The sequence below is a fragment of the Chanodichthys erythropterus genome, chromosome 19, assembly GCF_024489055.1.
Source record: "Chanodichthys erythropterus isolate Z2021 chromosome 19, ASM2448905v1, whole genome shotgun sequence".
Taxonomy (NCBI): domain Eukaryota; kingdom Metazoa; phylum Chordata; class Actinopteri; order Cypriniformes; family Xenocyprididae; genus Chanodichthys; species Chanodichthys erythropterus.
Genome location: NC_090239.1, coordinates 3965633 through 3981728, shown reverse-complemented (window position 1 = coordinate 3981728; position 16096 = coordinate 3965633). Strand labels below are relative to the sequence as shown.

The 16096-nt window shown below is 38.9% G+C and overlaps 1 protein-coding gene across 2 annotated transcripts; it reads right to left on the bottom strand.

The window, feature by feature from the left end:
* Positions 1–6659: 6659 nt before the first annotated feature.
* On the bottom strand, positions 6660–11501 carry LOC137007995 (sushi, nidogen and EGF-like domain-containing protein 1). Of its 2 annotated transcripts, none has more exons than XM_067369769.1 (9): positions 11320–11501; positions 11124–11216; positions 9623–9649; positions 9391–9524; positions 9001–9297; positions 8835–8927; positions 8614–8752; positions 8364–8446; positions 6660–8121 (listed from the first exon to the last, which is right to left on the bottom strand). In XM_067369769.1, the coding sequence occupies exons 1-9, from the start codon at positions 11375–11377 to the stop codon at positions 8041–8043; spliced, it is 1005 nt and encodes a 334-aa protein (XP_067225870.1). In that variant the 5' UTR covers positions 11378–11501; the 3' UTR covers positions 6660–8040. The 2 variants fall into 2 exon arrangements, with proteins under 2 accessions (XP_067225870.1, XP_067225871.1); XM_067369770.1 differs by having other exon boundaries at positions 9025–9297.
* Positions 11502–16096: the final 4595 nt, after the last annotated feature.

The following is a 16096-nucleotide window of genomic DNA, read 5'->3' as shown; positions in this document are numbered from 1 at the left end:
TTTTGATCAAGAGATGCATATTCATCTGATGATTTGCCAGTATATGGTAGCCAAAGTAAAGGGAGTACTGTATGCCAACTTTCTTGGCATCACAACCATAACGTCATGCACGCAGATGGCATTGCTGGAAATTACTCATCACAAGTGCTGCATGCTCACATATATTTGGGAGTGGCATGACGACACATGTTGCAAATGTTTTCCAACCCCTAAGCCTATATGAGTAATAGTGATTCTTATATTAGTAATACGGCTAATAATTACAGATACAGTAATTTCAGAGTGGTTGTGGCTTGTATAGAATTAGTTCTGAGATAAATAATGCATTTTTGTGTTTGAAAATGTTCCTCAGTTGCATTACTGTCCTGTCACAAATGTCCCAACCAGCTGTCACATCATGATACATTCCATAAGTGCTGAGATTTGGGAGTTATTAGGTTACAAAAAGCAGAGGTCCATCAATGAATATATGTACCATTTGACATGAAATGTCATGCAACACATTTTACTTCTGTAATGTGAGGTATATTTAAGTAAAATATAATGTTCAATAAGAAAATAATGATTTTTGTTAAATGAAATTAATATACTTTTATTTAACAAGGATGCATTAAATTAATAAAAAGCGTCAGTAAAAACATTTATAATGTTATTAAAGATTTCTATTTCAAATAAATGCCTTGATCTTCATCAACAAATTACGAGTTTTCTCAAAAATATTATCTAGCACAAATGTTTCAACATTGATAATAATTTTAACATGATAAGAAAGTTAATGATAAGAAATGTTTCTTGAGCACCAAATGAGCATGACACCAGATCATGATCATGTGACACTGAAGTATATATTGCATACTTATACTGAAGTATACACATGCAGTGGAAATGGCAATAGACCATTTTCCATCAGCTCAGCTAATTTCCTTACACCTGATTTTCTATTATGGGATCAATAAAATGCATCAATCTCGATGCCCTTTCACTAAACCCTCTGACATGTCTGCTCAATAGACTGTGAGCAATGTGTGCGTTTCTGTTATCTCTGGTTGTCAGCATCACACTGCATGACCCAATCACACGCTCTGTTGTCGCTCTTGGCCAACATCAGGACATCACCGCAGGCGACAGGAAGCTGGCAGGACAGGTCTCAACAGCCCTGTTTAAATGGCTAGATGGATGAGAGAGATAGAGGGAGAGACGCGTAGAAAGAAATAGAGCTCAGATGGGATTCAGAAAAAAACAGGCTTTTCTGGGTGTTGCCAGTCTAAGGGAGATTTAAGTTAATTTGACCAATTTAGACTGGAAAACAACAGGGCAGAGTTGTGCAACACAAACCAAAACAATTAGTGGCACTCTGATGAAATCCATTGCTTTATATAAGTAACAATTTAAGGGACAGTTTCATTATTATTGTCATTATTTACTCACCCTCATGTCGTTCCAAGTTTTGTTTTTTTTCATTGAACTATGACATAAATCACTTTTCATCACACAGACATATCATATGGCTTCAGAAGGCTAATGCTTGAATCATTTAGACCACATTTATGGTGGTTTTACTGTGTATTTCCCCTTTTGGAGCATTTTAAAGCAGAGTACTTTGGTCCTCCCTCCATATGGAAAAGAGCTTTAACCTTTTGTGATCCAATGAAAAAATAATTCATCATAATTGTCACGTTTTGGTTTAGTTTCTGTTTTTATGGACTTTTAATTTGAATTTCCTTGCTTTGCATGTGTTCAGTTCCTGTTTCCATGGTTACTGATTATGTTCTTCACCTGTGTCTTGTTTGGTTGCTCATTTGCTCTAGTATATTTTGCCCCTATTTTGAGCTGTCAGTTATTGGCTGTGTCCAAAATCGCCCCTAATATAGTTAACTTGAAGGAGTGAGTGAAAACGAGTGAGTGAATTTCGAACACTGAGTTCCTAACAACATCCCTTAGCTGTTATAAATTCACTTTAAACCACAACTTCTTGGGGATTTTTGCTTTTATTAAACGGTTACCACATAATACAAATATTAAAGCCCAAAAAAATGTATCAATGCAACTTTCATGAAGTAAAATTGTTAAAAGGCTTCCTTCCGCTGGAAAAAATAGTCCCTGACCGTGAAAAGCAACAGAAGTTATGTTATTACGCCATTAGATGGCAGCAAAGACTGTCTTTATGAGTGAGTCACTCAGTCGCAAAGACTTTTATATTGAAAGTTGTTGTGAACATGCAAGACGCAAATGGCAAATGCTTTGACTAGCGCTGTCAGTGTCAGCAGGGCACGGGAAAACCCATTAAATGTTATAAGGACAAGATATAGCATCGGACATTCAAACAGATTTTTTATTATGAACATAGGATGCTAAATGCTAAATTTGAATGCTGGTAATACACACGGTCACTCGATATCTCTCTCACAATACTTTTCTACATAATGCAGTAAGCTTCAATGAACAAAATCAATAGAGAGCAAACGTTGCTAAGACAGATGCAGTAATATATTAATTTAGTGGTGCAGCAATTCTTAATTGCGGTCAGCTGTAAGTTTTCGGGAATTTTACAATGGCTTCGAACGCGGCTCAACCAAATCAGAATCAAGGGCTGGAAGTATCCGTTTTATAATAATTTGAAACTTAGCAAACTGGCAGCTCCAGTAGTAATGAAAAAATGTATCTTGAATTCTGTAATGGAAACTAGCGTGTAAAACTTAATTAAACAATTTAGTAATCAATTAAAAAGGAATTTAAACCTGTATTATATATTATGCTGTACCAACATTGGACCACCGGTTTGGGAAATGGATGGATGAATGATTCAGCTGTGGGCGCCATCTTCTAGTCAGACGTGGGAATTCATTCAATTGGTTGTACACCCATTATTGCGGTACATTGTGGGATTGAATGAGTGCAATCAATAACATCCACTATGGTTTCGGACACCACTACAAATAGCTGTCCTCTCAAATAGTGCCCTATTTAAGAGTATGGAGGGCGATTTCAGACACAGACATTTTCTTTGTCTAACCAAGCTGTTGCACATGTTTTGATTTGATTTAACCTACCTGTTTGAATTATCTAGTCATTAAAACTGCTGCAAAAGGTCCTCTACTCAACCATACAATATTAACCTGTAATTATTTTTTTTTAAATCAAATTATTTTTAAAAACTTTTTTTTTTTAATTATATAATTAAAACAAAATGATTTTGGGATGAATTATGCCTTTAATTAGACAAATTCATTCAGGTAAACAAGAGGGCAAAGATTTTAATGCCTTTAATACTATTTAGCAGTGATTTCCATCTCACTAGCTTCATTACTGACAATTCTGCAGTTGTCTTTGTTCATGTGGTGTCGTTAAAAGCTCAGATCTAATAATAACATAATAAGTATGTGAATAATCCAGGCATTCGTCAGCTGTTTCACCTTTTAAAAGTTTCTTTTTTTTTTTTTTTTTTTACAGTAGATAGATATCATCAGGAGAATGAGCAAAGAATACAATGTGTGTGTGTGTGTAAAAACACCTGTTCTGGTTGGACGTGTCCTAAATACCACTCAGTCTGTGTTTGGGGTTAGTCTGTGCAGGCCTGTTATGTTCATTCTCTGCTAGAAAAGAGCAGATGTTGCGATTAATCATGGTTTTTTTCATTTGACATCATGCACAAAATAGTTTGAATATTTGCAAAGCCCATGACTTCATAATGTAGAATTACAGAGTAGAACAACGCCAACTTGTGCTGATAAGAGGGAATAGCAGGTCATAGCCATTGAGATTTTCTTCTGTCCATCAGGTTCATGACTGTTATGGAATACTTGCTCACAGTTTTAAAAACGGAAAATTATTTTGTATTGTTATGTTCATAGGGACATAGGAGTTTATTTTTGTGTTTTTCTGTAGGGCCTATATAACTTAGCCTAAAAGTATTGGTATCATATTGCCTACTACTTTACTTTTTACATTTAAAAACAAAGCAGCATTTACAGTATTCTGTACAATATTAGTAAACTACAGTATATTCTATTCTGAACACAGCCATTATGCAAACTTGAGAGCATTACATGCTTGTATTTAATTGAGTAAACGGAATTAAGTTACCAGTTTGACTTTAAAAACACTTATATTTTGCACTTTTAAATTAGTTTTGTTAAAAAAAATGTCTTTATTGTAGTTGAAAATGGAAATATTGAAAATACTAAAAAATGGAAGTGGAAATGTTTGGGTTGAGTGCATTGCATTTTGTGATAGAGAATTCTATGCGGTTTATTTGGGCAAAATAGTATGCAAAGTATGGTAGCATGCTTTTCTGAGTCCAGTCTATGTCCAGGAAATAGAAAGACAAAGGTGCAGAAAACAGAAGAACAAAAAAGAATGCTGGCCAATGGGGGATTCAAGGAAAAGAAAGAATATTGGGCGAGAATATTCTAAAAGATAATGGAAGAAAAGAAAAGAGCTAGACAGAAAGACACAGCACTCATTATTTTGTCTCTCAGTTCATTTGGGCCTGTCTGTTTGACTGTCATAACATGCAACACAATTATAACTGTCGGCTGCAGGACGCAATTAAAGCTGCGTCCCATAGGTCTGGATTATACACACTCAGCACAGATAATAACCTGCACACTCTCTCTCTCTCACACACACTCACACACTGGTTTCCATGTTTTATGGGGACTTTCCATAGACATAATAATTTTTAAACTGTACAAGTATATTCTACCCCTAAACTTACCCATCACAGAAAACTTTCTACATTTTTATATTTTCAAAAAAACAAAAATGATTTCATATAATTTATAAGCTGTTTTCTTCATGGACCAAACAAATGTCCACACAAGGTAAAAAAAAAATACTGGTATTTCTATCTTTGTGGGGACATTTTATTCAGGACATGTGTCCCCACAACGTAAGGAAAACCAGGTACAAACACACACACACACACACACACACACACACACACACATGAACCAAACCAAATCTGAGATTAATCACAACATTACACCATAGATAAAACAAATAGGATTTTTACTTCCAGCACTTTATTAATACTTTTGGTATTAGGAGTAAACTGAGTAATAGTTCATTTTGGACCACAACAAGTCTGCACCCAAACACAGGGGCACATCAGGAATGTATCTCATCACCTCTGTTATTTTCTGTCTATACAAATTAGATGATAATGCAGAGTGAAAATGATAAATTATATAAATATGAAGATGATAAGGCACAAGATTATGTAATTTATAAGTACGAAGAGCAGGTTTTGAAGTTAGAAAAATGGTGTATAGCGAGTTCATTTTTTGATAAATGTTGGGAAGACCACATAATTGATAAGTCACTCACAGCCCCTAACAGAAACAATGCTGTTTGGAAATTGTGAAGATTTTTCAGTAGCCCACGATTGATTGCAAAATGAATTTCTCTGGTAATGTGGATTATTCTTAAATAAATTATGTGTGTTTTGCAAAGAGTTGCCTGTTTAATTTAAAGTGTCAGCTTGGTTCAGATGAATAACATTTGCAAATAAAGTAAAACTATAGGATTATAAGGATGGCAGGATCCAACCAAAACTCAATAGATCACTTTATAGCAGTTCAGAGGAAAGCTTTGGCTATAAGTAGACATAATGGACCCTCTGAAAGGGATAGTTCACCCAAAAATGAATAAATAAATCAATTGTCATCATTTATTCACCCTCATATCGTTACAAACCCTTAAGACTTTCATTCATCTGCGAAACAATAAATGAAGATTTTTTTTTATGTAATCTGAGAGGTTTCTGTCCCTCAATAGACAGCTATTCAACCTACACTTTGACACTTGACAAGTTCAGATGGTAAAACTAACCCATATGAATTCAGTGGTTTAGTCCAAATTTTCTGAAGACATGATCACTTTATATTATGAACATGAACCATATAAAACTAGCAGCCTAAACATTTATTTAGAAAGTTGAAACTACCACTACAGCTATATAAAGCATCTCCCCTCACTCATTTAAAAGATTCATTATAAGTCCTATAAAGCATTTCCACCAAAACAACATACTATAGTAAAAATGTTTAAAGGACCTTTTAGTCTTATAAAAAAAGAACTGGAAAGAAAAGCAAAGGCCACTTATCTTTCTCGACGCCACACCCATGTCAAAACAATGCCATGAAGAGAAATGCACAGAAACCTACCGTGGAGTGCATCTTTCTATGGCAATGAACACTGCTAAAATCCAAGCCACTTGCCTAAAACCCAGGGTTGGCACAAACTAAATTGAAAGATACTTGGCTACCCACCTAAACAGTCTTCATGGTATAGGGCCTCAGATCTCTAGACAGACTTGAGGAGTGTGCATCACTTAAAGTGTTATGTCTCCTTATTTCTGACAGATTTTTGACCCACTCTCTGGTTGAATGGAACATTTCAGACATAGATCCCTTTTTTTTCTACTACTACTTTTTTAAAACTTCATTTGTTATGCCACACCTAATCAGGTTTCTTAAGGTGTGCCTTAAACAAAAGTCTGTCACGTAAAATATTTGATGTCCCAACAACAACTGTTCAAGCGACTTGTTCTGCATGTTCTCAACTCCTTGTTTGTACACAAACATACAGGAAAATGTTCTCAAAAAACTACAACAACAACAAAAATCAAATTTTGAATAAACTTCAAAAAAGGCAAGGCAATTTTATTTGTATAGCACATTTCTTACACAATGGTAATTCAAAGTGCTTTACATAAAGAAGAAGAATAAAAATAGAACACAAGGAATAGAAATAACAGTAAAAACAGAGAATTTTGCTATCTGGAAGAGGAAGTCTTAGGGAGTTTGTTGTTGCTGTTGTCTGTGGATCTAAACAGATCTATCAGTCAGAGCAGATCTAAATGGATCTTCCTCACACGACAGGGCTGCTACCTGTTAAGGCACTTCAAACTGATAAACAAAGTTTCAATCTCACCTTTTGCCAAGACACCTCAAACTGCACCATACAGCCCTAATCCCCCTTCCGGAGATATCTTATCTATGCAACGCAGTTCAAATTCCCCCTTTGGAAAGTGTCCTGACTGTAATCCAACCATGCACCACAGCTCAAATTTCCCCATGGTTTGTCCCCTTATCCAAATTTACCAAATTTTGACCTTATCACAAATGCTTTCTTCCTAATTCTCCCAGCTCTTTCAACAAGACAGCAATATTTAAAATGCATTAAAAGTCAGAAACAACAAGATGATACATAAAAGATATAAAATACATTAAAAATTAAATAAAAACAGAAAAAGGAATTAAAAGAATAAAAATATAATATGTATAAAATAAAATGCAAACAGTTCGGACATAGCACAGTGCTCAATCAGCAAATGCATAGATAAAAAAAGATGTGTTTTGAGTCTGGATTTGAAAAAGGGAGGAGAAAAACTCTATATCAAACTATAAAGTATTTTTACTTCTAGATGCAAGTCTGATTGCAAACAAAAACAATGTGTCACACCCTCATTCTCAAAAACCACAAACAAAACTGAAAAATTGTGACCCAGACTGTGTTAAATATCAGGAGTTGTCAGCACTGTCTTAATGTTGCTAATTTATGTTGTGTAAAACCCACTGATAACTGCTGTCCTAAAGTACTATGGTAACATCTGTTACACAATAATGTCAATGAGAACAATACGTAGAGGTATTTTTGATGGTATTTTTGATGAGTTATGCTTCTGGTAAATGGAGTTGTAGGCGAAGAACAGGTTTAATTGCATTGTTCACATGCTACAGATCAGTTTGATTAATTTAAACCCCTGAAACTTTTTAAAGATATCTGAAAACACAAATCATGACAGGACAAAGAAAAAAATAGAACAAAACAATGATTATTGTTCACTCTAAATTAGGTTGGAACATATTTGATATATCAAATATTAATTTGATCGTATTCACATTGCCCTTTTTTCATTATATATAGAAAAAGTTGAAGGGTGAGAAAATATAAAGGTTTGCTTCCTGCAGAGTGACATTCTTCTTTATGTCAGATTCTACATCTTTAAGGGGCACAATTTTAGGCTTCAATGTATCACGGCTGTGTCTTTTTGACGTTTCTTAACTTCATCTCAAAGAAACTTGATGCTCCACGATTGACCAGCACTTGTTTAATCTGAAACAAAGATGGACAGATAGATCAAAATATATTTTATTTCCATTGTACTCTATTGGTTATGGAAGTCTGTAATTAAAAAAAGAGTAATTGTGAGATAGTTTAGAATAAGAAATAAAGTCACTACTGTCTGAAATAAATTCAGAGATATACAATTACAGATATAAAGTATTTTTTCTTTTTTTCTCTAAGGCAGAAAAGGGCTTCCATTCAACAACTTTTGCATTAAAAGTGCGACATACTTGCTTCAAAACATCCTCAATGTTTCCAGTCTGTGTCAGGTCTAAAAATGAACTAAGTTTTATTTGAACTCCCAAGACATTTTCTAAAAGGAAACATACAAATAATATGTCATAATAACACACACTCATATACACACACACACACATATATATATATATATATATATATATATATATATATATATATATATATATATATATATATAAAAGCAAATTGAAAATACATTTATCTTTGATAAAAAAGTCCTACCTGTTCCATTGTTCACAAGAAAAGCCCAACGACCTGGAACATCTACATTAGTCGTGGTCTTGAGGTTTGGGATGGAGAAGCCAGCATTTTCATAATGAATGACATGGTAGTCAGTGGAGCCTATTGTATCATATCCAGCCTATTAAAACCACAAAAAAATGTTATGTATAGATACAGAGCCAGTTTAGAATATTATTTAAATCTTGTGATGTTTGTTTTACCTCCACTGGAAAATATGACACACAGTCACCATAATTCATCAGAATGAAAGAAAAACCACCTCCTGAAATTAAAACCGCTTGAAAGGTGACTGTCTGAAAAGAAAATAAACAACATCATAATTCATATTTTACACAGCCTTGTGCCTGAAAAAGAAAAACTATTTACCGGTGCTGAGCGAAGATTAAATACATTCATATCAGATGTCTGAACATAGTCCCATGTTGCAACAAAGACTGAAGAAGCAGTGAAGCCAATATGAGGGAAATACTGGTTTATATCCTGAGTGGCACGAGTGAGCACACTTCCATTAGTGTGCTGCTGAAACCAGTATTTGCCTATACCAATGTCATCAAGATCAGTCCAGAGCGCAGCAATGAAATCTTCAGCTCCATGTGTGGGAATGATGAAAGGGTGAGCTTCTGGTATAGGTTGGTTGAAGGTAAGGAGTCCATTATTATTAACCTGAAATAAAAGAAATCAGGTCAAATCCACCAGTAAAGTATGAACTGGCTTATTTGCATTTATATCAGACTGCAACAGGAACTGGATTCTCACATATATATAGTTGTACTTGCGGCCAAAGTACGTAAATGGAGTGGAGAAGGTAAAATTTACAAAGGTTTCATAACCAGTTTCAAGCTGTTCACCGTCTCCTGCCGCTGAGCCGAATGGATAGAATATCGCTGGTGCTGCGAACAGAATCAACACAATAAACAAATGAAAATGTAAGCAGTAATTAAATCGATTCCGAGGTGAACGCCAAAATAATTCAAAAGTCAATAAATACCTGTCCATGCAGTTGTTGTTGGAGTGGCTGTTAAAGAAAAAGATTATTCAATTATAAAACACTTCTGTAAAGTACACTGACATTAAAGGTTTCCATTAAAAGCAATGCATTTACTGGCAACAGTGCTTATTTTAGTATTATAGTTTCTATATTTCTATTTTCCGTTTTCATTTTAATTTAAGTTAAAGTTATAGTAATTCTGCTGTGTTTTTTTATTTGTTTTTAAAATTTCTATTTAGTTTCTATCATTTTATTTCATTTATTTAGTAAATTTAGTATTCCATTAAGACTATATGAAAAACAGAGATGTCGCCTTGCCAACTAACGGAAATAAAAGACTTTTTTCTGTTAAAGCTTATTTTATTTTATTTAATGAAAATGTTTTAACAGTGGTAATTACCCTGATAACCCTAATAACTACAATAACCCTGGTATACACACAATGAAACACAGTGGCAGTGACATCTGGTAATATAAGATGCCTTGAATCTGTGAAAAACAAAATTCTTGTTTGTTAAGATTGTGCTGGTGGTAGCCAGTCATGAACTAACTTAAAGACTGTAAACATTTTATCTTATCTTTATCTTATTTATTTTAATAATTTGATCCATGATTTTCCTATGGTTGATAGAGAAGCTAGGTAATGAATATAACTATTTATTATTAATTTAATTAAGTATAAGTGTCACCTTCTGGCATTCTGTAAAAAAAAAAAAAATAAAAAAAAATGAATGACAGCTCATGAGAACAGTTTCTAGTCTCTGTTTTTATTTGAGCTCCAGATGAGGACAGTCTATGAGTACCGACCAGTGTTGTTGTTTGTGCAGGTATGCTGTAATGCTTTTTTTAAAAGAAAGAAAGAAAGAAAGAAAGAAAGAAAGAAAGAAAGAAAGAAAGAAAGAAAGAAAGAAAGAAAGAAAGAAAGAAAGAGAAAATTGAAATTTCAACAACATAGGTGTAATTTTTAGGCTTTTAGAAAAACTGATTTGAAGGATATAAGAATTGTCAATAGAAACCTGTGTGTGTAAATTTGAGAGAGCAACCACACATCAGGGTTATTTTCATAGTTTTTTTTTTTTTATTTATTTAAATAATTATAATCATTAATCATTAACATAGTGGTCAATAGCTTGCTATTGTTGTTTAATCTCGTGATTGTGTGGTTTGCAGGGATGTTTGTCTTCACGTGAAAGAGAGATAAGATAATGTTTCTATTTCAAGGCTTTTAACATCACAGGATGATTTTATGAAGCAGTAATTTTCCATTATTTTTGGTGTGCTATAATAACACTTGTTGGATTTGTACTGGTCAGACGAAATTTGAGAACTGAGACATACACGACTAAGATTATTCAATAAACCCTGCTCTGCGGCTTTCTCCGTCACACTCTTAGGCTAATAGAAGACCGATATCATCTGGCGTCAGGGTCGTATCTAATATATCTGATATTTCTGATGTGGAGGTTCATCTGATCAAACTAATCTAAAGGATTATATTTACCTATAGGCTGTGTTGTTGCGTCAGCTGATGTTTGAGTTGTTGATTCTGTTGTTGTTGTGTCAGCTGATGTTTGAGTTGTTGTTTGTGCCCTGGCTGTAAAAGAGAAAGAGTTTATTAAATTCAGAAACACAAAATTGTATATGTATATTGTCTTTGCCACATTAAGACTGATAATCAAACAGAAACTAAAACTTACTCAGTGCCACGACTGATAAAAGCACCAGCAGAGTCTGTGAAACCAGACACGATCTCATGATGAGGAAGTCAAATATTAAACCAGCATGCAGGAGTCCTTCGTCTGTAATCAGGCGAGATTTATTATTCTCACTAAACCGATGTTGATCTTGAAAAATTGAAATAATATTAATAATTGTTCCCTTTCAGTCGGTCACGTTCGACGTACGTCAGTAGTGACCGACGAATTGGGATATCGCTTAGAGAGCCCTATCAGCTTCGTGTAAACTAAAACAAGCCAATGGAATTGGCTTGCGATATTTGCATAATGCGCACCGCCCCCGACAGGTGTATATAAATAGGAAGCAGATGCAATCGCACTCTGTCTTTCGCTTTGGAGCCATTCAGTGGTGTCCTGTTTAAGAAGACTGTTTGTGTGAACTAAACTGCCTCGAAGAGGATTCACAGCAAGCCATGTGTGCCGGTGTAACGGTGCTACAGCGAGGTTGCGAGCTCCCGAGGATCCGAGCTATAGCTCTCAACTGCTGTTTTCACAGCACACGCCTAGAGTGAAAGTGTGTGTGTTGCAATTTGGGCCGGTTCCTCGGTGTGTCCAGGGAGTGGTGTACCTGGCACATTGCATCACTCCCTGTGTGCTTCGGCACGAGCAAGTTGACTGTTTTCCCTTTCTAAAAGAGCTTTACAGACGAACCCTGACAGTATGTCATTTCGTCTGTGTGTTAAAGGGTGCGGTCGTTCCCTGGTCCCTGCTGATGGGCACAATCGTTGCATCTCGTGTTTGGGCATTCTGCACGCTGAAGCAGCTTTTCGTTTTTTCGGCCCCGGGAACTGGAATGACGGTACGGCGCTGTATAGGAAGGGTGACCTGAGGATTACGGTCAGGGCTTCCCCGCCGAGCGGAAACGCTCCTCGGGCCCCTGCCGCCTCATCAGCACCGCAACCCATCGTGCCACCGTTGGTTTCCGCTGGGCCCTCTACGGACTGTTCAGCCGTTACCTTTGGTGTGCCGGCGGCGGATCGGATGTCGATCGCTGCATCGGAAGGTGAGCCTGAGTCCTCGGGGGAGGAAGATTCGGACGCGCTGCCGCCCGGGACGGCTGTGCTCTCCCGGGCCGCCTTGTGCGTCGGGCTTGAGTGGAACCCTCTACCCTGTCCCGGCCCATCTCGGTTGGACGATTGGTACTTGGGGGGGGGTCGTGCTGGTCAAATCCTGCGTCCCGCCCCAATGCCTTTCTTCCCGGAAGTACACGATGAGGTGACCAGGTCTTGGCAAGCTCCGTATGGGGCTCGTACAGGGCCTGGTCCCTCTTCCACCTTCACCTCCCTGGACGGCGGGGAAGCCAGGGGATACGCGAGGATCCCGCCAGTCGAGCGGTCTGTTGCGATGCAGTTGTGATCCCGCTCCCAAGCCGTCCGAGTTGGGTCCCTCTCTGCCTTGCTGCCCCACCCCCGGTGCGTCTGTGGTGCCTTTGGTCCCGCTGGCTCAGTGTCTGGAAGCGTGGATAAAGCTCCCCAGCCTGTCCAGTTGGCTCATTCGTACTATCAGACTCGGCTATGCGATTCAGTTCGCCCGGCGTCCCCCGGTCTTCAGGGCTGTCCACTTCACTCAGGTGTCGTTGGACAGTGCACCTGTTCTCCGGGCGGAGATTGCTGTCCTCTTGGTGAAGGATACAATCGAGCCGGTCCCTCCAGCCGATATGAAGTCGGGGTTCTACAGTCCCTACTTCATTGTACCGAAAAAGGGCGGTGGGCTACGGCCAATCCTGGACCGTCCCCAGGATTGGTTTGCAGCAATAGACCTGAAGGACGCGTACTTTCATGTCTCGATTCTGCCTCGACACAGACCCTTCCTCCGGTCTGCGTTCGAGGGTCGGGCATGTCAGTACAAAGTCCTACCCGACATGGTTTTAGCTCCCAGCCGGTTGGGTCTTCAGGTCAACTGGGACAAGAGCAAACTCGCCCCCGGGCAGAGGATCTCTTGTCTCGGTCTCGAGCTAGACTCGGTCGCATGGACTGCGCGTCTCACCGAGGCGCGCGTCCAGTCGGTGTTGAACTGCCTGAGCTCGCTCAAGTGCAGGACAGCGGCTCCACTGAAAGATTTTCAGAGGCTCCTGGGGCATATGGCATCTGCAGCCGCGGTAATGCCGCTCGGATTGCTTCATATGAGACCGCTTCAACACTGGCTCCGCGGCCGGGTCCCAAGATGGGCGTGGCAGTGCGGCACGCTTCGTGACACCGAGCTGCCATCGCACCCTTGTCCGGTGGTCGCGCAAATATGCGTTTTCCCCAGTGAGCCTTCTCGCACAACTCCTGTGCAAGGTCAGGGAGGACGGAGAGCAGGTTCTGTTAGTGGCTCCGTACTGGCCCACTCGGACCTGGTTCTCAGACCTCATTCTCCTCGCGACAGCCCCTCCCTGGCCGATTCCTCTGAGGAAGGACCCCCTGACTAAGAGATGGGGCACCCTGTGGCACCCGCGTCCCGATCTATGGAACCTCCACGTGTGGTCCCTGGACGGGATGCGGAGGTTCTGAGTGATCTCCCGCAAGCGGTCGTAGACACCATCACTTCCGCTAGAGCTCCTTCCACTAGGAGTCTCTATGCGTTGAAGTGGAACCTGTTCGTCGAATGGTGTGCCTCTCGCCGAGAGGACCCCCGATCATGTTCGGTCGGATCCGTGCTTTCCTTTCTGCAAGATGGGTTGGAGCGAAGGCTGTCTCCCTCCACCCTCAGGGTGTATGTTGCCGCTATTGCCGCACATCACCACGCAGTTGAGGGTAAGTCCCTGGGGAAACACGATCTGATCGTCAGATTCCTGATGGGGGGCCAGGAGACTGAATCCTCCTCGCCCTTCCTCCGTACCCTCTTGGGATCTGACCCTGGTTCTCACAGCTCTCCGGGGTCATCCCTTTGAACCTTTGCAATCAGTCGACCTGAAACTAATGTCTCTTAAGACGGTTCTTCTGGTTGCATTGCATTCCTGGGCGCTGGCTCATGGCGCCTCGCTGACAGATATCTGTAGAGCTGCGGACTGGGCGACACCAAACACGTTCGCTAGGTTTTATAGCCTACGTGTAGAGCCGGTATCCTCACGTGTACTCGCATCCACTAGTCGGTAGACGTGTTGTACCCACTCTAAGTGTCGGGACTCCATATGCGTACTGCCCCCCGGGCCAGTCCATGTGTGTATTCCCTCCCCCATTGGGTAGGTAGTGGTCTCCGCAGCGTCCCTTACGGGTTCGCTTCCCCAGTGAGTCTAGTTTACTTAGTGGGTATTGGTTAGACAGCAGTAGACTCTCTCGGTGTAAGCTCGCCCCCTTCACCGCCAGCCGGTGCTATGGGCGGCTGAGCTTGCGCTGGGCACTGGAAGGGGTTTCGGAACTGTGGCGCTTTAGTTGGGATCCCAATTCGTCGGTCACTACTGACGTACGTCGAACGTGACCGACTGAAAGGGAACGTCTCGGTTACGTATGTAACCCTCGTTCCCTGAAGGAGGGAACGGAGACGTACGTCCCGTCGCCACAGTTTCTGTACCCTCGCTGTAGCGCGGACACCAGTTGTCTCCTCAGCGAAAAACAGAGTGCGATTGCATCTGCTTCCTATTTATGTACACCTGTCGGGGGCGGTGCGCATTATGCAAATATCGCACGCCAATTCCATTGGCTTGTTTTAGTTTACACGAAGCTGATAGGGCTCTCTAAGCCATATCCCAATTCGTCGGTCACTACTGACGTACGTCTCCGTTCCCTCCTTCAGGGAACGAGGGTTACATACGTAACCGAGATGTTAGAAATTAAATATTTTCAACTTTGAAGTATGACAGTAGGTGTTACTTTCAAAGCTGTTGGGAAAAAAACATAAATATTCTAAAGGTCCCACTTTATACTAGACATCTTTTACAACAAATTCCACATTTAAAATGTATGACATTATTTAGTACATTTGGTTTGCCAACAAGAATTGTACACAGCAGATTTATCAAATAATATATTTTTTTATAACAGTTCAAGAATCAATATAAAGTGAAACTGAATTACACATTAAAGCCTAATTTACAGATTCCTTAAGGGGACATGGCTGTGGAAAAATAAGCTAAACATGTCCCTGGACCACAAAACCAGTCATAAGGGTCAATTGTTTTAATTAATATACATAATCTGAGAGATGAATAAATAAGTTTTCCATTGATGTATGGTTTGTTAGGATAGGACAATAATCTGGAATCTGAGGGTGCAAAAAAAAAAAAAAAAAAAAAAATACACATATTGAGAAAATCGCACGGGTATATTTGTAGCAATAGCCAACAATACATTGTATATTATTAAATACATACATATTAAGTATATTTATTATTATTATTAAGTAAAAATCATAGATATTAAGTAAAGATCATGTTCCATGAATATATTTTGTAAATTTCCTACTGTAAATATATAAAAAAAATTGTTTTGTGAGTGGATATGCATTGCTAAGGAATTCATCTATACACAACTTTAAAGGCAATTTTCTCAATATTTTTGCAGATTCCAGATTTTCAAATAATTGTATCTGGGACAAATATTGTCCTATCCTAACTTATTCAGCGTTTAGATGATGTACAAATCTTAATTTAAACAATTAATTTACCTTTGCCTTTATCTTTGCAATCAGTTGCAAAAACATTTGCGTTTGGTTGCAAAACTTCAGGAGATCTTTGCGAGTTTCTTGGGTTAACACAAACATTTAATATAAAGCACAAAGGTACTGCCAAATAATTTTTCCTCCCCTCTCATATTTTTTC

Coding starts and splice junctions, on each gene's coding strand:
- LOC137007995 (XM_067369769.1), bottom strand. CDS start 11,377: ATGAGATCGTGTCTGGTTTCACAGACTCTGCTGGTGCTTTTATCAGTC. Junction 11,217..11,319: donor TTTATCAGTCGTGGCACTGA/GTAAGTTTTAGT, acceptor TCTCTTTTACAG/CCAGGGCACAAACAACAACT. Junction 9,298..9,390: donor GCAAGTACAACTATATATAT/GTGAGAATCCAG, acceptor CTTTTATTTCAG/GTTAATAATAATGGACTCCT.